Here is a 22112-nt window from a genome sequence, read left to right on the forward strand (position 1 = left end):
ACTGAACCATAGATCGAAATGTAGCACAAGTGAACACAGTTAACGTGAAGTTTCGAGGCCGATGAACAATACAATTTTGTGTCTTTTGAGATCAAATAAAACCATACACATGTGACCAAAATGAACATCCAGTACAAAATGGAGAAAATGTGACAGCTTCAGATGGATTGTCCGATATGGTCGCTAGTCCACATCAGTCAAGCTTCAAAAACGTCAGTTTCAAAAGTCTGTGGATTAGATTGTACAAGATGTGGAGGATTCCGGGATGATACTAATCCAACAGCAACATAAACAAACAACGTGTTTCGTACAGAGCATTTTGCATTGTGAGTACCAAAGAACATGTGATTTTGTTTTACAACAACTCCTTTGACCTCTTTACAACGAAACGAAAGTTTATTATATCATTTTGGCACAATGTGTCCACCAAAAAAAAAAAAAGATCACTTGGACAGTTACCGTCGCGCAAATTTGAGGAAGCTCAATTATTTTTTGTCAAGATGCAACATTTGGAAATGAGATTTATTCACTTCACTTGCTGAGAGATTTAAGAAAATCATTGAAGCTGGCAGCAGACGTTTTAGCTTCATCCAACTCACCTACTGACAAAGGAAAGCATGATATAACAAGTTTATATTTTTGGATGCGTTAAATACAATAAAATATGTGAGTCTCAAAGTTGGACTGTGCTGACATAAAAGTATCCTAGTTAATCCTAGTCCCAGTTGACTGTGGATTGGTCAGAGTGGCATCGAAACAAACGTGAATTACTGAACTATTCCACACTTTCACAGTTTTTCAACAGTATCTCACAACTAGGTTTTTTTCAATTTATTAACCATACGTTTCCTTCTACACTAGACTTGGGTGTAAATAAGATTTTCATCTGGATTAATTACAGTCCTCAGTGAAAACGGTATCCGTGTCATGCAGAGAATTGACAATACTGACATAATGAAATGCTTCTCACAAATGTACAAAAATCCCTAATGCAATGCTCAGTGCTGTTGATTTTTGAATTAGCTCTATAAAGATTTTCAGGCCTGCGAAGACGAGGTTAGACAAGAGGAGTCCCTCCTGTGCTACACTAACAGACAATGGTGTTCCATCAAGGTTGGACTGTTGAGTTAAGAAAGGTCCTTTCAATGCTACAATTAAGGGATTCGCGCATCTGACGGAGCTTCAGATGCAAGGACTGCTGATCATCTTCCAAGGTCAAAGGTCATGGTGAATAGCAACCAGATCCTTGAGCAGCACGACCCTGTCGGGACAAAGTGTTCTGAGGTGTTCGAGGAAGCTGCGCGGGAGCTCACATGCTGTTTGAAGCTCAGCTTTCATTTTTAATAATAAATCAGCTTGTTTTTCTTTTTAATCTGAACACTAGAAGTCACATCTGCCCCTTAAAAGGCTCAGCAAGAGAAGTAGCGGACACTCCAGGCTGCATTTTTGACCACGAGCGGCCACAAGGATGACATTTCTCCTGCCCCGATGACAACAGTCAGGATGACAGTTGGAGCTTGACTGACCAAAATACTGGATTTAAAAAGCCCACTGCACTGGCACAGTCCTGATAAATGTTGCTCTGCAAGTCATGCGCGTGGAAATAGCCAACTGTGGTCTACATTTTTAATACAAAGTTGGTCCTTTAAGTCATTCGGATAATTCATGAGACACTCAGAACAATAATGAAGTACCCATCACCTTCAATATTAGTGAAACAATCTAGAAGAAAAATATGAACCTCTCAAAAGAGTTTCTGATATTTTTAATAGTCTGCATACTGCAGTACTTGAATACATACTCATACAGTATCGTTTATAGCAAATAACTGAATTATTTCATTTACTTAGCAAAAAGCATGCTGAATAGAAAAAATCTCAACTTTTTTTTTTTTTTTCAGTTGCCCAAAGTGACAGTGAAAAAAAAAAAGATCTTTTATTTTCACCCGCGAGTCATCTCTCAACAACTGTGATCTATCTACACAGGTATATGACAAGAACCCCAGAGGTTTAGGCATCGAAATCAATAAAGAGAAAAGTGATTGCCTAAAAACTGTTGAAAGCCGACTTCAGCCAGTACCTGCACAAACATCGTCTCTTTTCCCAAAGTAGCACAAACACCTCTGCAAGAGGCACGAGAGTGACGACGAGAGGGTGTCAGTGTTTGTGTAGGAGGAACAAACAGGCGATTTTTGCTGTAAAATGTGGCCGTCTCTGCGCCGACTTAAATTATCAGTGCTGCATGTGTGATGTTCCAGGGAGGAGGTGAGAGCCCAGGAGAGAGAGAGAGTGAGACAGACAGCAAGACAGAGAAAGATCTTGAGGTCTGATGTGAAGTATAAAGAGGCACCAGATCCAACTGAGGCAACACACAAACCCAGATTGAACAAACCTTGCCGTACCGCGACAAACTGTGGGAAACTATCTTTTCAACATGTCATATTTTTTTGCTTTTTTTTACCTCAGGAGCGACGTGTTCTGTGCAAAGAAAGAATAAAAAATAGTCCATTCAAACGAACTGCAAAAGTGCGAGAAGTGGCCGAATGGTCTCAACTTATTCACTTTTGTAATATTGAATTTAAAAAAAAAAAAGGTAAACCCATTTGTACTGATGTGTTGCACACATCAATGCTACTGTATGTTCACACAGTGATCGTCTGAGTGGATGTGGCTACAGAAGGAACAGCTATAGGTGAAGAATGGGATAAGAAGAAGTTGCTGCTTGTCTTGGTGCAGCTGTGTGCTGTGTTCAAAAAAATGAACTATCTAAATAGCAAGTTTTTTTTTTCATTGAGTCCAAGGAACCATTTTATATCTCCGCTCTTTTCCCAGTTTGTTAGAACTCAGCCCTTGGAGCAACAACAAAAGTCTGACCCTAAACAAGTGAGGAGCTGCATTCACATGCGACACAATGCAGCGTGGACCTCTGCTCAGTGCAGTACATAAAACACACACATGGGTTTTGGTGTTGCATTTAACTGGTAAATGACTAATTCAGTGGGAAAGTGACAAGTCCTGGGTGACCCGAATACAATATTCAGATCACAGGCTGGGACCGAAGAGGAATATTCCGTCACAGAAAGTCATGATGTGGTCGCTCCTTGAATAAATAAATAAAAGTGTTCCCCCACCCCCCCACCCATTAGGAAATACTGCACAGGATAAGCTACTCGTGTTGTAGCCTGAGTAATAGGATTTTCTTTTCATTTAAAACACAGCCGTCTACATCATCTCACCAAGACTCCAGCACACAGCCACGTAATGTCAGACAACACCACATTTATTTGTTTTCACGTTTTTTTTTTCTCATCACGAAGGCATATACTATTTTCTCTGTATATTACTTGTCATATATTTATATATATATGTATATACACATATACATATATATGTATGTATTCATACTATGTGTATATAAGTGTACATTTTTGCTGAATAGGATTGAAGAACATCAGCAAAGGGCAATGTAAACCATGATCCATCTAAAAGAGGTGAAAGGCGCGTTAAGCTCGCCCCTTTCCCAACCAACTCACCCACAGTAACAGATTTGCATAGGCAAAAATGGGATTAGCCCTTTGACAGTGGATTCCTGAATTCTTTAGAGAGAGATGCAAAATCTAGTTTATCTTTAACACAACTGAAAACAGACATACATACAAACAAACGACAGCAACAATAACAATAATAATAATAATCATAAGAATAATGTTGACTAGGCCACGCTCTCTTTAACCCCCTCTGGTCACAGTCACACACACATAGTCACGTTTCTGTGCACATTTTGTTTACAGTGTTAGGCTTCAAGTAGATGTAAAAACAACTTGTACATTGACAACTAGATGTGAAATAAATTAACCGACATGAGAGGTAGTGAAAAGCCTACAGAGACGTTTGTTGTTGTTGTTTTTTTTTTTATACATATAGGAACAAAAAAAATAAAACGTATCAGTAAGGCCAAAGCTTCGCAAACCTCCGACATCCCCATCAGGACACTTCAGCTCTCACTTGTTTGTTTGTTTGTGTGTTGTTGTTTTTTTGAGTCAACAAAACCACATTTCAAAACCCCCGCTCACTTGAAACCCATGGACATTTAAAGACATAAAATAAAAAAAACAAAAAAAAAAAAACCTCAGTGATGACACTACATCAGTTCACATCATCATCATTGCTTGTAAAATCCACATTGGAACTTCAGTTATTAAAAAATAAACAGCCGGATACTCCCCGCCGTGTACGAGTCACAATAAATTAAGAGGAAAGGACGTATAAGCGGGGAACCGGGAGTTCCCACACTGCGTCTGTCCTCCCTGTAAAACAACTCCTCCAGTTTTTAAACTCATGACTGCAGTCATCATGTCAGCACTGAGCAGGAACCACCGGAGCCAGCCTCAGATCTGCCGGCACCGCAGCTCACACTCGGCGGCTCCCCACTGTTACGAGTATATTGTTAAAGTACACACGTCTCACAATATAAATGTAAACTTGGTTTAATTGCACCACGAGTTCATCATCTGGTTCTCGGTGAGAGATTTCCCCCGTTATGCGACAAAGACACGACATAGGTGTACATGATGTGTTTGCAGGAGAGCTTCATGTTTCCTCTACACACTCAAACACAAATGTCTAAAGATGTTTGCTGGAAATAAAAAAACACCCGCTCCCACGACTGAGGCTACATCCATCCTACGGTTTTCATTTCCAGATTAAAAAGCAATCCGCTCCGTATAAGATGCACTCCGCATCCACACTAGCATGCACAAGCCGGTGTAAACAGCAGGCGGACCCTCTCCTCTGCAGTTGCTTGCTTGGTTTCAGAGGTTCAAGTACTTATAAACAGCAATGGTGAAAAGTAAAAGAATGGATTTCAGTTCAATGAGGTGAAACTTCAACTAAAAGGGAGAGTTAATGGAGCCTTTTTTTTTCCTTTTCTGACCATCCACACGGAAAAAACACAGCCCTTGAGTTGTCAAACTTTCCGGGGCTCTAAAATTCTGCTGAGGGTAATGTGGATGGCAGCTGTAACCATGTTTTTTAAATGAAAACAGGGTGGTGTGGATGTAGCCTACGAGTGAAATGACCGACTCTTCATTCCTCTGCTTCTGAACAACTGGGCACATGCATTCACAGCAATTCAGGAAAGCAGCAAAGCAACATCAATCAAGCCCTTATGATGTCAATGTCGTCCGGATGCGAGTACCGTATTGCCAAAGTTTAAATATAATAGATTTTCTGCAAGTAACATTGTACAACGGTTGGATTATTATTGGTTTAGTCTTGCTTTCTTGACTTTACACTGTCAATCTGACGGATTTATGTAGTCCATACTTCATAAGACAACGCTTCTGTTCTGTTAGCTTGGCTAGAGCGGGAAAAACTCTAAATCGCATCATCCCATGGACTCTTAAAATTAAAATGTGTTCCCACAATTCAAAACCAGTCTAACATAGTACAAGATACAGGGTTCCCACACCCTCAAATTTAAGGTACTTTTCAAGGACTTTCCAGAACCGATTCCTTCAAATTCAACAACCCGAAAGTGGAGCTTAAGATGGGAGGGCGACTTGTTAGAGCCGCTTCGCCCATGGCGTCCACTTTTATTGATTTACAGCAAGTGATTGTCCTTGGGATCTTTCTTGGGTGAGCCAGAGATCTTAGAATTTGCTTTCTCTTGCTTAGCGTCACTCACTCATCGTTCTGCATGGAATCTCAAACAAGGGAGACATTTACCTAAATATCAACTTAAATTCTTTCTTGCACATACTTTCAATGACCCATGGGTTTGGGTTATCAAATTCAACTTTCAAGGATTTCAAGGGCCGGTGGGAAACCTGAACATAAGATTTAAATAAACCCCAATATATGCAATTGCACCTCTATCGTCATCTCTACATCCTATATCTTCTCATATAGTTAAATTTAGTTGCTATCAAATTTGGCACGTGAACTTCAGGTAGTTAAAGGAGGTGGCAACTTGGATGTCTACACTTATTTGTGAGGTGTGGCACTTTAAAAAAAACGCTGAACCAGGACTTCAGCTATTCACCATATGATGAACACACTGGTTAATTAAAAAAATAGCATATACTGCACTCATGCACGTTCTACTGCACGTTCACACGCCAGGAACAAAGTTCAAATGTTCACATCATAAAAAAAGTCCTTTTATATACTAAAAATGTTGATGGGACATTTGGCAAGACCACGCCCCCCTCCCCCAAAGAGTTTATATTTTTCCGTTATTTTATTTACCGGTTCAGTGTGTAACTTTACCACACACACACACACACACATAACCATTATCAACGCATGCTATCAAAATCAGATTAGAAAAACAAACCGGTGTGTGAACGTGTGAGGGCTGGCAGTGGGGGTGGAGGATTAGCAAGGCTAGCACTAGCATGCTAACTGCTTACCTACCGCATGCTGAAACATTGTTAGCCTTTTTATTCTAAAAAAAAAAAAAGGCTCATTATTATATCAATCCTTTTCATTAGCTCTGGTAAAAAAAAATAATAATTAAACATCAGTAGGGCAGCAGTTCACTAACACACTACCATACACTTTGTCAACTTCGTCTGCCGGACAATCGGACAACGACAGCGACTGGCACGCTCCAGCCTGGCGACCAGTCACACTGAAAATCTTGTCACAGCGTCACTGACACGTTTGGCACCTGGTTCATGCATCTGCAACGCGATATTGTACGTCCAACTCCAAAGGACTGTAATGTTTCCTACAGTGTCTAAAGCTAGACAACAGTCAGGGTTTAATAACCACTTTAGAATTGAATCAGTGCCTGCTGCATAAGCTTCCCATAATGCTCAATTCATGGTGAAACTTCAGAAAGAAAACATCCTCTTTCCTGCTCACGAGTTTCTAAATGCAGATGACTATTTGGAGTCAGTGAGGGTTTGGTTTTCTTTTCTCCACTGGTTATTTTCCCCCCCATATTTGGGCACCTGTGCTTGTCAGGCTGTGATGGTCTGAGTCGGAGGGAGAGGGGGGGAGATGGGAGGTAGGGATCGTTGGACAAACTGTGGTTGCTTTTCCAGCAAAACTCCAGCAGCACTTGTGCTGCCTTTTCTTCCGTGTAAAGGCATTGTATTTTTTTTTTTGTCATGAGTAATAATAGTACATGTAGCTGCCCAACCACAATTCTAGCCCTTACATCTCCCAGTTAAAGAATCGTAAAGAGGGAAAGTGCTTGGACGGATGGATGGATGGATTGATGAATGGATGCTGCTTCTGCATCAAACCCCCCTCTCAGTAAAAAAAAAAAACTGCAGTAAGCTTCAAATTGATAGAAGTGCACCTTTTCCCTTCACTGTACAAAAACAGCCACACGGAGGAACAGGTTCCTTCTGTTGAGAGAGAATCACAAGCAGAGCCAGTGCTCCTACTGGTTAAATGGGCAGAAACCGCCACCAAGTTTGGACAGTGAAGAGAACATATTATGTGAGGAATGGGACAGAATTAAAAAAACAAAAAAATAACATGGAGAGAATGAGTTAGAGAAAGAGAGAACATCAAAGTGAGGGTAGAAAATATGAGGTCTAAATATTACAGTACAGGAACAGTTGGCTTGTCCTTTTTGTCTCTCTCTTTCTGTCACCACCACCACCTGAGGAGTCCTTGTCCACAGGGAACCAACAGTCGGCCAACAGGTAGGCCACTTCCATCAACAGCTGACACATGGGTTGGCCAGTCAACCAAAACTAACAGCACTAATCGCTAGCAAAACAATCACTGGCCAGCATTAATGGTCCTAAACTGACCAATAACTAACCAGCAAAGGCTGACCTGGCTCCAGTGGAGAACTGGATATAAATTGCTTAAAAAATATAAATAAAAAAAAAAAAACAACCAGCTATCTTGGATGTCATTCAGTCTTTTCAATCAAAAGAGAGGGAAAGATTTTTCCAAACCCAACTTCTGGCACCATAGTAGTATTTGAAGTTTAAGTAGTAGTCTCGTTGGCGTACAATGGCTATGAGGGAGGGTGGAGGGGTCTAGGTGTCGAGGCAGGTGCGCCTCCTGCTGGCCAGGAGGTCTCTGTAAGTGGAGGAGTTAAGGAAACGGGGAAAGGAGTCGCGGTGCATCAGGGTGTAAATCTGGAGCTGGGCCTCCTCGTACATAAGGTTGCTGGGCTCAGTGAGGCTCTGGTTTATTCCTTCTCTGACCCGCGAATCCAGACTCACCTGGGGTGAGAAAAACAACATTAATTTAGTCATTCTGATAACATTCAGTCAACCACGGTTGCTGTACTTGGCATCATATGTTATTAAGACATTACACAGACAAACTTTGCCCTGATAATGGCACTACATACAAGTGATTAGGATAGATTCAAATGATAGATGCTGAGATATTTCGGAACAACAGGCTGATACCGTTGAGTTACAATGAAGGTTGGCAGTTGATTCTTATTTGAAATGACTTTAAAGCATCTCTGAACTGTGGGAGGAAACCAGCTTTACAAGCCTTTTCTGAGAAAAACAAACACGGTTTTGCTGTGGTAGCTTACTTCCGACAAATGGGCACACATTCAGTCGATACCTCTTTGGGTGACAATATGGACACGTAGTCTTCGTATATGATCCTGGACCTCTCGTCCACCACTGATGGATTTGTCTCTTTTTTCAGCTCTTCACAGGCCATCCAGAAAAGCAGGTTGTCCTCGCTGTACTCTGAGCGCAGGAACTCCCTGAAGACCTCTCGGCCCTCCAAAGAGCGCAGCATCATCTCAAAGCTCCGAGCCCATGACAGCATCTCCTCTAGACTGGGGTGTCTACGGTCAGGACATGAACGCGTGTGTGAGACTGACTGTAGACAAACACACAACCACGCTGACACAAACACACAAGTTTGACAAGACTTACTGTTCTTCTGCCGCTTCAATACTGTCCATCTTGGTGCAGGTCTGTCGTTCACTCCTCTCCATCCTGTCTTCGTTCCTGGAATGCAGACAATTTTTGCTTGATGAAATCAAACACTTGACATGGCTAAGCAGTCATGACTGGTAGGTGTAAGTCATGATTAAATTAACTTGATTTTAGTGGTTATTTGGAAGTCTCCCAAGTAAATTTAAATGGTCCGATGTGATACTCCGTATCAGCATCACAAAAAGAGATGACTGCTACCAATGTCATGTGACAAGAAGGTGAGTGAGGGCTGTAAATGTCTGCCATGAAGTAAGAGCTAGGTACTAAATGCATAAAGACAAATAAATAAAACAATGATCAGTATCAGTAATGGTGGATATTCTCAGTAGTGAAACACTATATGCACAAAGGTATTGGGATGCCTGATGATTACACCAATAGGGACTGTAATGATGTATTCAAATATATATAAGGTACTTTAATATGGAGTTGGTTCCCCTTGTGCAGCTATAATCATTCCTCAAGATTTTGATTTCATGTTTCTATGGGGATTTGTGCCCATTCATTCTGTAGAGCATTTATTCTAAGGTAATTGATGTTGGATGAGAAGACCTGGCTTGCAATTTCTGTTCCAGTTCATCCCAATGGTGTTGGATGGGGTTGAGGTCAGGGCTCAGTGCGGGCCAGTCCAAAATGTCTTCATCTCCTTCATTGGAGATAAGGGGCGTAGCCAAAAGCCTGATTGAAACACCTGAATTTAATACTTTATTTAATTTAATAATTTAGCCCTAACCCTAATTATCAGGCTTTTTGCAGAGCTTGATGACGAGCTGACCATTTGAAATAGGTGCAATGGAGCACGGAAACATCTAAAACATGCAGTGGGTACTTTAGGACCAGGATTGGGAAACAATCCAAACACACCTGATTCAAATAAATGGGTCGTTACCAGGCTTCGGCAGTGATTGCTGACGAGCTGATCATTTGAATCAGGTGTGTTGGAGCAGGAAATACACAAAAAAGTGGTATTGAGCCACGCCTAAGTAAACAGTTGGAAGTACCCCTGAAAGCAATAGCACATTTTCTTGACAGTGGTTTTGTGTTGTGTTCAAGCCTCTGACCACTAGTTAGCAGCAGACTTTGGGAGAGAATGTCAAATGTCTTTCCACTTCTCTCATAAGACAAAGAAAACTGTCTGTTGTTTGTGTATAAAACATTGGTTTTTTTTTTAGCAGTGCATAATATTCTTAACCCTCTGTTGAGATACACATCATACTTCCAGATTCTTGCTAAAGCTGAGCCTGAATCCATTCATCCATTTATAGAGACAACAATAAGCAGATAAATCAATCACAAAAGGGACGGTTAGTTCCGACTTTACTCCAGCGCTCATTGGTTTCCACTGGTAATCACACCAGTGTGATTTTCAGCCAACGAATATAGTCCCAAGTGAGCGTTGCCGCATATTCAAAGTCTTTGAAACAATAACGCTTCAGTGAAAGTCTTTATATAAACTTTGAAAACGAACACGGTAGCCTCTCTGTCTATCGCAGCTCAGTCACACTTGCTGAGTCCACAATGCACACACTGATCTGTCTATTTTTGTCCCACCATGGAAGATCTTTCCTTCCTCTTGTTGTCTCTTGTCAAAGTCCCCATTGTGCAGCAGTAATGGGCTAAGCTAGCCACAGCCCCCGGGCGCCCTCACAATACAGCTAAATATATAGGCTGTTCTTCACAGCTGTTTTGCATGTGATCTGTGGATGGAAATAGATGGTACCCCAACCAGATAAGGGCCCTGTGTGAGGGTGGGTGAGAAGGGGTCGAAGTGTGTAACACTTGCATACACAAGTATCTACAACTCTCCTGTGATTCATACACTCACATGTCTTTACCACTTGACTGATCATAACGCTGAAAAAAAAGAAAAAGGAAAGAAGCAAAGATTTATATGCAACTCTCTTCCAAAGCATCTCATACGTGTAGCAAAAACATTGCACTGAAAAGGCACATTATCCTTCCCAGCCTTCACACTAATAACATAAGGGACTGACCGTTTTCCAGGCTCACTTCAGAGGCGCTGACACCGACAGTTGATTGAAAAACACATCGTGGAGTCACGGAGCACTCACTACAGGCCCAGTCCACAAGCTGCCACCACTTCAGATGAAGTGGTATGAAAGAAGCAGCACATTCACCATTCACTGACTGAAAACAATGTTTCATTCACTCCTCTCTCCGGGCAAGAGCGCGACCACAGTGAGGCAGCTGTGAGAGCTTCACAACAGCTACTGGTTTCGGTGCTTTGCTCAGGGACAACGTGGAGCACTAGGTTTTTAAAAATAATTCCCTTTAAATCTATTCATTCAGAAAACGTTACCAACCTGGAATATGATTTACAAGCAAATCGTAATCGTATCTCAGCACACATTTCTGATCCAGAACACCAAATGGAATTTGTACAAAAATAAAACACAAAAACATACATGCAAGGCAAACTATTCTATGTTATACTATAAACATGCAGTTATAATTGTAATCTAATTAAATTCTATAATTATTCACAGCAGATAATTTTTAACATTAGCACAAACAGATTTGACCAGGTCAAATAAACCTGGTTAAGCTGCTTCTTCTTGCAAATTCTTGCAAATTGCTCTACCATACAGCGAGGGTTTGTTGTCAATGGAGGACACAAACAAAATCCACCGTCCTCCTAATAGCTTGGTATATTTTTTTATTTTATTTTAAAAAATGTGATTTTTAATTGTCTGAGTTATAACTCATTAGCTATTTTAACTATTTTTATAACTCATTATTAGTTGATGCTTACAGATTATATCAATGGATGCAACATTGAAGGAAACCACTCTCATTTATTGTCTTTAAACTTAAGGATTGTAGTAAATAAACATGCATAGAGTAAAAGTACTCTATGCATGTTCTGCACAACATTGCACACAGACTTAATCTATCTTATTATTACACATATTAAATGATTAACTTCAAGTTCTGTCCAGGAATGAGCAACAATCAAGCCCAGTGTTCTCCAGATTATCTTAAATCTAAATTATCATTATTATTATTATTACCATAACTATATACTCTATAGACCTATTAGGACTGTCAGTTTTTCCCCAAATTAAGTTCGAAGTCATTTATAATGACCTGTAATTTGTTCAATTAATTCAACTCCCCCCCCCCCTCTCTCAGCTGATCAGGTCAGCTGATCAGCTGCTCCTGAATGTGCCTAAAACCAAGCAGAAGTTCAGAGGGGATTGTGCCTTTGCTGTCGCAGCTCCAAAACTTTGGAATGATCTCTGCACATAAGACAGGCCTCGTCCTTGTCTGTTTTTAAATCCCTCCTAAACCCACCTTTTCTCTTTGGCCTTTGATACTTCATAAGACGTTGATTTTTATTTATTTTATTTTATTTTGACCTGAATTTATTGTTTTTTTATTGTATGGCTATTTCTTGTTGTGTTTTTTATGATTTTTAATTTATTTTAAGCTGTTTTATCTCATTTTGAACCTTTTACTTATTATGTCTTTTATTTATTCTGTACAGCACTTGTGGTTTGTTTAAAGTGCTTAACAAATAAAGTTGGATTGGATTGGAACCCCCGCGAGCGCATGCCGCTCAAATGTAATAATGTCACATCCAGTCGCCGTTTGTTTATGCAAACAGCTTAATTTCTGATATTATATGATAGAACCACAAGTGTGTCTCTCTTTCATTTACACTATTTGCACTTTTCTTCGGGATGATACAGCGAGGGTTTGTTGAATTGTGCGCCTTGCAGGTTTACCGGGCCTTTCTTCAGATGTGGGGGCTGGTGCGGCGTCTCCATGTTCTCTCTACACAGCTGCCCTGAGCGGCAGGGAAACCGCTTGCGAGTCTACTAATGGTCATGTGACACCGAGTCACTGCTGCAGCGGGGAGGACGTCTGCTGCACGCATTCAGTGAGTTTGTGGGAGTTTTACGTGCGTGTTTCAGCGTGCGTTTACGTACTCCATATTGACAATTTGCAACACAAATGAAGATACTATCGGAAAAGACATATATCGCCCACCTCTAGCATCATCGCATCTGAAAAACCACCATGTAATGAACACATCTGTAGTCATGTGATTTCGGTATCCCATGCAGAGGATATGGGAAATGGCATGTATTAAAGGACCAATATAAGAATTTTAGAATGAATATTGGACTTTTAAAAGAAATTGAAGTAAACAGCAAATCATCACTGAGGGGCAACAGGGGAGGAAAAAACAGCAGTGTTTTTCCATGCAGCCTTCTCTTGAACAAAGCCGGTCTTCTTCTTGTCATAAACAGCTAAATGAACAGGAAAAAAACTTGGTGTGTATCGTTACTTTCTTACCAGAGACACTTGCAGCAGCCGCACCAGCAGAGGCAGCAGGTGTTAGGTCGGGGCTGTCCGGGGGCCTGGGGTGGGGCCTCAATGTGTGCCGCCTGCCTTTTTCTCATCTCCACTCCACTCACACTCTGGGGCTTCACAAAAGATGGAAGAGGTAAATAAACACAGTTAAATATACTTCACAACACATATTGATCAAACGACAATCTCCAATGCGCCACACAATATATCTTCTTAGAGGGTAAAAAGAGGAGAAATTGAATCTGTATGTGTGTGTGAGAGAGAGAGGGAGAGAGAGAGAGAGCACTCAAGCAGAAGAGAGAGGATTCCCTCCCTTGTACGGTACAAGGGTTGCTGGCTTAACGCCAAGTCTTTCACTCATTCATTTCAATGGGCACAGACACAGTCACATCACGTTCACGGAAAGACACACACGTGTGCACACACATGCATGCTCATATTAATAACCCAGCCATCTCTCTCTCTAACTCTCTACATTCATCCTTTATGTGGCCTCAGGATGTGAAAACTTCCTCTGCAAAGATAAGAGAGAAGGACTGAAACAGTGACACGCCACAAAAACTCGGAGCGACATAATGCGGTGCTTCTATACTATTATTGACACTGTGGTCACATGAATGTGCTGCTGTTGGCTCAAGGTGTGTCATTCCATCGCAGATACTCGGTGTCGTGGTTTCTGCTGATGCTTTAATGTTTTTGTTTCTGATGTTTGCTCAGTGGGCACGATGACACGGGTAAACATTACACCTAATGGGAACAGCAAAAACACATGTACCGTACTGAACTGAACTGAACCGCTCCACTCTGTGGAAACAAGGCTTCGCCATTTGGACCTAATGTGGACAGCAGAAAGTGTGCTGAATGGATTCTCACATCTGACGACAGAAACCACATTCAGAGGTTTGTCCACACTGAGGAGCGGAATTAACACTGTCCCTCCTCAGGACAATTGAGTAGTTGCCTCCTCAGCTAACGTCTTATGACCAGCACTAGTTTCACAGCTTTTTTCACTCTAATTAACAGTCATAAGTTAATTTAGTTGCAGCCAGCACTGCAATAATTATTCTGATTGCCATATGATTTCTTTTTTTCTAGTGGTTTAAAGCACATGGAGAGAATTGATTCAAACTCCAGTTGTCTGTCTTTCACTCATGCACCCCCCCCACACACACCTACAAAATAAAAGGGATGACAGCATACGCAACTGTACAATCAGACTCATTAAAAATGCAAACATCAGTAAGTATTTGAATAAAGTGCGGGAGAAAGCACAGATCTGATTGCTCTGACTTGGGTCACAATCGGGTCACTGCAGAGGGAAGTGTACGGGGGCCTCAGGTACGGACTGAAGTTCATACTACATGCTTTTTTTTAAGGTTATAGAACAGCTGTGCAATTCACACTCCACTACCACAACAGCTTTGTTTTGCCAGACGATCCTGAAGCCAACATTTACCCTATAGGCCCTATGGGGGACCCTTTTTATTGTTACACCATACATGCTAAAGGGCATAAGTTAGGCATAAAAAAAGTCAGATTTGAAATGTTTTAAAATGTATTATTTATGGCCAGGGATGGACTGGGACTGAAAATCAGCACGTCACTTGCCGTCCCCATTAGCTCAGCTGGTAAGGAATTGCAAGCGCATTTACCAACTACTTCAACTACTACAAATTCTTCAGTAGTTGAAAAGGAGACTGGACTTATTTGAGTTGAGTTGAAGACATTTCACCGCTTTCATCCAAGACACTTCTTCAGTTCTGACTAGCTGGTGGAGAAGTCTTTAACTCAAGCAGTCGCCTACAGCCCTTTTTATAAAAAAAACAAAAAACACACTTGGACAACCCTCTTTTAGGTGAAGTAGAAAATGTGGCAGTAATTGCAGGAATGATCAATTTACACCACCGCCTTAGCAGTCAACACATGTGAGAGAACCAAGCTTGTATACAGTTACGTTAACAGACGTACACACTCAGCTGCACCGCTCCCTCTCTTCATTGACCACTCGCTCAATGTAAGCACACACACGCACACATTTAACTGGAGCGCTCACTTATGCCCATGCATAAAAAGAATAGTGTTGTTTATCACGAAAATATAATGTGATTTCAATTTACGCTCATACCGCCCAGCACTCATTTCACCAAATCACTCTGTGTGAACTACGCACACGTACATTTCTGTTTTGTAGTCTCCAGAATCAAAAGTACGGTCAGTGAATGCTTACCTGTAGCATCATGGTTGTGATTAAACGCCTCATTAAACACATAAAAATCCGAATAAAAAGTGACTGCACTTCACTGCGGGAGCCTTTGCTCCTGTTTCTCACTCGCTCTACTCTGCAGACAGACATGCAGGCTCCAACAATGATGACATGGCAGGTAAGGCTGACGCGGCCTGCCTGATATGCAAATGTTGCTGCCTGACCAGCGGAGTGGCCATCAGTTATTCAGCGACCAGGCAACGTTCGTGGAAAAACAGGCTGCTAAATGCAAACCACAGTGAATGAACGGCTTTGTTCTGAACCTGGAGAAGGAGGCCCAACATGCAAATATGGATTGGAAACACAAATGGAGCGAGATGAGAGGGAAGGCACAGGGAAAGAGATGATGAAAAAGAAAGCTGCTAGATCTGTCATATATGCATTGTTTTTTTTAGATATTCTAATTCCTCCTCACTTTTTCTACATCTTATTTACGTTCGCTTGAGGAGGCAGAAATTCAAAGCAGCGGTGTATGAATTTGTTCTTTTTGTTGTTATCACTTTGCCTTGGTTGCATTTGTTGTATCAGTAACAATGTAACATTACTTGTATGCTGTGTAAGCATCCATTACTAGCTGAAAACCAGGCTCTGTTTAGAAACACTATCAGATGTGACTGAGGGAGCATTTGTGTGTAATACAGCAGCAGTGCAGCATGTTTTTGTTTTTTTTCGAATGATTTCTGGCAGGCTGTACACTGAGAAGTGTGATACTGTCCTCCACAGTTCAAAAAGATCTTAATCCTAGCACATTTCACGGGCTACCATTGTGAACAACCACAATGTTGCTGTTGCCTGTGTCTTTCTGGACATTCAACGGATCACTTCCTGTGTGCAGTGCGGGACTGTCACATGGCGACACAAGACCTAAATACTGCTGTACTAGGAAACATCATGGAGAGTCATGTGGAGCAGATAGGCTTTTTGCTCAGAATTCTGACTTTAATCTCAGAATTCATGCTGTTCTATTTATTTTATTTTTTTTAAATTCTTTCAAAACATTTTTTTACATCTGGCCCTAAAACTCCATAATTGTCAAATGAGTTCACACGATGATAACTAAGCCTATCCGCTCCACGTGACTCTCCATGATGTTTCTTAGTACAGCTGTGTTTAGATCTTGTGTCGTCATGTGACAGTCCTGCACTGCACACAGGAAGTGATCCGTAGACAATGGTGTGAATGTGTTTGCGATTAAAATGTGCACACTACAGTTTTAAACTATTAAAATACAAGACGTGTGCAAAAAACCATCCAGTGCACTCACTCCTTCACATTCTCTTTGTTGTGGCCTTCACTAATCATTGCCGACGTAATAAGCAATCATATGAGCCCTGAGAGTCTGTTAAAAGACTGGAAAAAGACAAATGCTTGTTTTAAAGTGTGACTGTATGAGGCAATGACACATACTTAGCACTGACTCCATCACCTCTGTCATGAACCAACCGTACTGTTTGACTTTGAGAAATGTGCTTTTGTACAGTTTCACTGAAACAAACATGCATAGATGTATTTTAAAAGTCCCGTTTTCTGTGGCCACAGATGACCAGCAAAAGCTGTAGGTTTATCTTTTATGGCATGGTAATAGTAATATAAAACGTAATATTAACTTGAGCGGAACGCTGGGGAAAAAATGAAAGATAGAGCTACAGGTATCACATGACAACAATGAACGGCACCAGTGCTGGTTTTAAGCCATCAAAGTATCACAGAACATGCCAAACTGAATATATATGAGCACTATAATGCCCCAGGGTGCTTTTCAAGCATTGTTAAATAAACATGCTTATAGTAGTGTTGGTAGTGACGGTAGTGATCCACCCCAACCAGCTGTGGATCATTGGGATCTGGGGGTTGTGGCTAACTCTCTCAATTAACTTCAACTTGGAGATTAACAAACAGAAATCACAATCATATCAGACAGAAGTCAAGCTTACCATGAATTAGTGAGTTTCTAAAAACAGGTCAGACAGAGCAGTCATGGTGTGAGGTTATGTGTTGCTGGATGATAGCAGAGTGAATGACTGGTGGGCTCTCTGAGCAGTTGTCTGACTCAAACACTGACTTCTTGGAGACACAAGGCAAGGCAAGGAGGTTCTTTTCACCACAGACAAGAGAAGTTACTGGTCTCACCATCCCTGACCCACTGGCACAGAAAGGGATACAAAAGCTGAGGTGAAGTGGAATAGTTCCTCCCCTTGTCTCCTTACTTCACTCGCTCCTTTTGACTCTCTTGCCGTCGCCTTCTAGGCCTCCCTGGATCTAAGTGACAGGGTCATTTATGGACTGGAATGTACATCTGGAAAAGACACAAAGCAGAAAACAACAGGTTTTTATTTTACAGCAAATATAAGAACAGAAGAGAATTCTTCTTTAGTGTAGAACCAGATCTGCTGCTTACATAACGGCACATGTGCACACAGTGAAAGCACAGCCTGCATATCAATACAACACAGACTCACTACACACTACACAGAAGAAACTGTGGCTCTGACTGTTCTGGATGATTGAGGCCAATCACTCTTGAATTGTACTTCATATACTTCATATGTATATATATATATAAATATATATATGTATATACATATATACATACATACATACATATACCTATATGTATATATACATGTATGTAGGTATATGAAATATATGAAGTTACTTCTGTATGGTTTCCCAAAAAAAGAGGACTGTTTTGTTTAAATTAATGAAACCTGAACATTACATTTCTACAGTTCTCTGACAATAAAGAATATAAATAGGGATGCATTACAAGTGATATGCCAATAACCGATATAAGATATTGTTGTGTATATATATATATATATATATATATATATATATATATATATATATATATATATATATATATATATACACATATTTCACTGCATCCAAGTTAACTGCAGAGGTAATTTAGTTTCTTCTGCAGTGAAATTAAGATATTGTTCATACTCATGTCACAGCAGATTCAGTTATACATTTTCTTTATTGTGCAGGTGAGGATGCTAGCATAGCATTGCTGATAATACTGTGCATCCCTAAACTTAAAACTGCAATTAACCAGTCGTTTCACTCAGAAGCAAAACTTAAATCTTTGATAATCTGAAATGCAGCAAGTATGGTTGCAAAATATAGGGGAAATTGCATGTAGGATAAAACAGTGAACTTGTATTCCAGGTTCTTTTTTATCACTAAAAACAAACAGATTAATGATCATTTTTTTAAATGTATATTTCTTATCTTGAACATACAAATTCATTCTTTATAAAAGAAAAGAGCCTAAAAGCCTAACTGCACACAAGCATAACTTTTCATATCAACCCCTGAGACGTCTTTGCAGAATATCAGTCAACGTACAAGCTGACGCAAAGCATCCATTACTAGCTGAAGGATGTGGTCACAAAAAAAAAAAATCTCAAGAAGTGGATCAGGAAATGCAGTAAATGATTGCAAAACATGATAGATGATGTCTAAGACAAAACATTATTCAGGCTTTCATTTGTTAAAGACTGACTAAATCACAACCAGGTAGCTTTTACATGGAGCAACCACTGTTTCCATATGACACAACATACAAGCTAATCTCTGCTTGTGCCAGTTTGAACTTTATTATTGTACATTTAAAGTCTGTAAAGAATAATGTTGTGAAGTTGTGTGTTAAGGTACATTTTCACCTGCCTGTAGTCGTGGGAAAAGTAGGTTTATTAACAAGCTTCTTAGGAAATAGCATAGTAAACGTGTGAGAGCACCAGGAACTATTTTGCAAGCAAACAAAGCAGTAGAAAAAAAATATGCAAAACAAAAAGGTGTTTTTATATCATATCAATCTGATATTAAAATCTTTGTCAAAGGATGACACGCAATAAAATCAGTAAATCAAGACGATAAGAAGGGCTGCACCAATGTTATTATTAATTTCATTACTGATTAATCTGTCCATCATGTTTTCTATGAATCCAATTGTTTTGTTGTTGGGCCAATGCACAGCTCATGACCAAGAGGAAAGGAATTGGGCTTGTAACTGGAAGGCCGTCGGTTCAAATTCCAAGAAGGGTCAAGGGTTGGGGTGCCCCTGAGCAACGGAACCAATGCTCCCCGGGTGCGGATAAGTGCTGCCCATTGCTCCTACGCTTGACTTGCGTGTGTGTGTGTGTGTTCACTATCACTAAACCAACCAACCAACTCTAGTTAGCATGAATTTGTTAAAGCCACACAATGTAGGATTTCAACCTTTAAATGATGTTTCCAAGATTATTTTAATGCTACATCGACTTACAACAGGATGAGTAGCCTGAGCACGTTTGCATTGGCACAGTGAAACGTCTGGTTTCAGGCCCCTGCCACAAAAAGAACTACAACATCCTTTGTTACGCCACACAATTTTTTTGATTAATTACTTGTATTGTCCATAAAATGCAAAACAATTGCGTAAAAATGTTGCTGGGTGTTTCCAAAACGACAATGTCCTAAACCTTAAGTGCTTCATTTGGTCCACAAACAAAACATATTTAGTTTATTGTCATACAGGACCAAAGCAAGTACAAAGAAATTCACATTGAGTAAGCTGAGATCAAAGCTTTTTTTGTTTTATTTTACCGAAAAACTAACGAACCAAACATGGCACTCGCACATCCTGGATCAGTCTGGGCTTGCATGGAGAGACAGATGACACCCACAGAGGAACTGTAGCAGGTTCTTTAAGTTGTGCTCTAAGTATCTGTTCACTTACTCTTTCGTGGAGATAATTGGTGGGGAGTGAACACCATTCATGGTGATTGTACAGTAGAAATATCTCTATCTTGAAAACACAGAACCTGGATGCCAAATGTGCACATAAGAGAGTGGGTGTTCTCTTCTCACCGGCAACTTTATTTGGTACACCAGCTCAGCTGCAAATGTCTAATCAACCAATCACAAGGCAGCAACTCAATGCATTTAGACATGGTGAAGGAAACCTGCTACACTTTAAACAGCATCAGAATTAGGAAGAAAGGTGACTTAAGTGACTCTGAACACAGTAGGCTTATTGGTATTGTAGACAGTGCTCATCTACTGGGATTTTAATGGACAACCAACTCTAGGGTTTACAGAGAATGGTCAGTAAAAGAGAAAATACCCAGTGAGCATCAATTCTCTTCAAGACGATAGTAAGGTACTCAAATAACCACTTGTGACAATCAAGGAATGCAGAAGACCAACTCTGAATGCACAACATGTCCAACCTTGAGGCAGATGGGCTACAGCAGCAGCAGATCACACACCAGCTGCCGCTCCTTATACTTCAGTGTCTTACATTAAATGTCCTCAGTTGTATCTCATGAAGTGGTCTTTGAGTATAGTAGAGCTCACTGAGTGAATGAAGAGTCAAAGCCGGGGGTACAAGTGGCATCACAACCTGGGGCAGCAGGCAGGTGTGGGTTTGTGTATGTGTGTGTGTGTGTGTGAGACATGGGTGGAAGGGGTTAAAGTGGCAACGTCAACTGCAAAGTGGGGAAGTTGACAAGAAGGTTCGAGGAGTAGTAGATCTGCTGCATCTGCCTGAAGGCCCCGTGCATATCTGCAGATCAGGAGTGGGCAGGCTCATTGGACCTTCCTCTGTGTGTGTGTGTGTGTGTGTGTGCTGGCAATGAGGCTGCTGGTGTAGTGCATGCATGTTTAAATGCATGCCCTCAGAACACCAGAGAGCCCTACAGCTGCTGAATGTCGGAGCAGCAGCAGCTCAGCAGCAGCAGCAGCCGGGGGGAGATCCCCTCCCAGGTGACACCCCAGAGTGATAACACCATGACAAGGGGTGGGAAGAGAGAGCTGCACGGTGCTGACTGTTGCACCCATTTCCCCACCCGCATAAATCAAATACAACCCACTTTCTTCGCGTTAGCTTTAGCTGACAACCTGAGATCCACTATCTCTCTCAGCGAGAGGAGGTTGGTGGCCGCAGCAGCAGCAGCAGCAGCAACGGCAGTGGCAGCGGCGGCTAGCGCCTTGTGCTAACGTCAGTTAGCAATTCCGTGTGGAGCATTAGCGCGGAATAACCAGCATCTTACCGCTTTGTGTCGCGCTGTCAGTGTCCTAGGATGATGGGTGAGAAGACGCGATGTTCAGACGTTTATTCGACGACATGTTAAATGGGAATTCCGCGGTGTAATGTCCATCGCCGCTGTTTTTCTGCCATCCGCCCCACTTCAGCACCGAACGCCGCCGAGCCCCTGGATGCACTGCGCATGCGCGCTACCACCACCGCTGCTTTGTGGCTGCAGTCGGTGACTGACAAGATGCACTGTACAGTCACGCACACACACACACACACACAAACACAGAGACACACACAGTACATTCACTTGTCCCTCTAGAGTTGTGAGGACACTCATTGTTCCAGCCCATAACCTTTTCTCTGTCAGTACTAAATGCCTCATTTCACTCTACGGCCAAGTTTTAACCCTCAATAAGCCCTGTTGTGAGGTGAAGTTTTGAGGACCTAATAAAATGTCCTCACAACTGATAAAAAGACACACAGAGAGGGAGAGAGACACTGCATTGACTTTCAATTAATTTGGACACCTTAACTAAAGC

At 41.2% G+C, this 22112-nt stretch overlaps 1 protein-coding gene across 3 annotated transcripts; it reads right to left on the minus strand.

Annotated features, from left to right (window-relative positions):
* Positions 1-5598: 5598 nt before the first annotated feature.
* rgs17 (regulator of G protein signaling 17) lies at positions 5599-21746 on the minus strand. Of its 3 annotated transcripts, none has more exons than XM_044045864.1 (6): positions 21587-21746; positions 17753-17841; positions 13265-13395; positions 8879-8953; positions 8556-8787; positions 5599-8197 (listed from the first exon to the last, which is right to left on the minus strand). In XM_044045864.1, the coding sequence occupies exons 3-6, from the start codon at positions 13369-13371 to the stop codon at positions 8009-8011; spliced, it is 603 nt and encodes a 200-aa protein (XP_043901799.1). In that variant the 5' UTR covers positions 13372-13395; positions 17753-17841; positions 21587-21746; the 3' UTR covers positions 5599-8008. The 3 variants fall into 3 exon arrangements, with proteins under 3 accessions (XP_043901799.1, XP_043901798.1, XP_043901797.1); XM_044045863.1 differs by having other exon boundaries at positions 17676-17841; XM_044045862.1 differs by having other exon boundaries at positions 17480-17841.
* Positions 21747-22112: the final 366 nt, after the last annotated feature.

The sequence above is a fragment of the Solea senegalensis genome, linkage group LG15 (genome assembly GCF_019176455.1).
Source record: "Solea senegalensis isolate Sse05_10M linkage group LG15, IFAPA_SoseM_1, whole genome shotgun sequence".
In the NCBI taxonomy this organism is placed as follows: Eukaryota; Metazoa; Chordata; class Actinopteri; order Pleuronectiformes; family Soleidae; genus Solea; species Solea senegalensis.

What these genes read in the sequence shown, in the direction of transcription:
- rgs17 (XM_044045863.1), bottom strand. An exon ending in GGCTGCTGCAAGTGTCTCTG is followed by an intron (nt 8,954 to 13,264) that starts GTAAGAAAGTAA and finishes TCTGCATTCCAG; the next exon opens with GAACGAAGACAGGATGGAGA. An exon ending in CCATATTGTCACCCAAAGAG is followed by an intron (nt 8,198 to 8,555) that starts GTATCGACTGAA and finishes TTCTCACCCCAG; the next exon opens with GTGAGTCTGGATTCGCGGGT.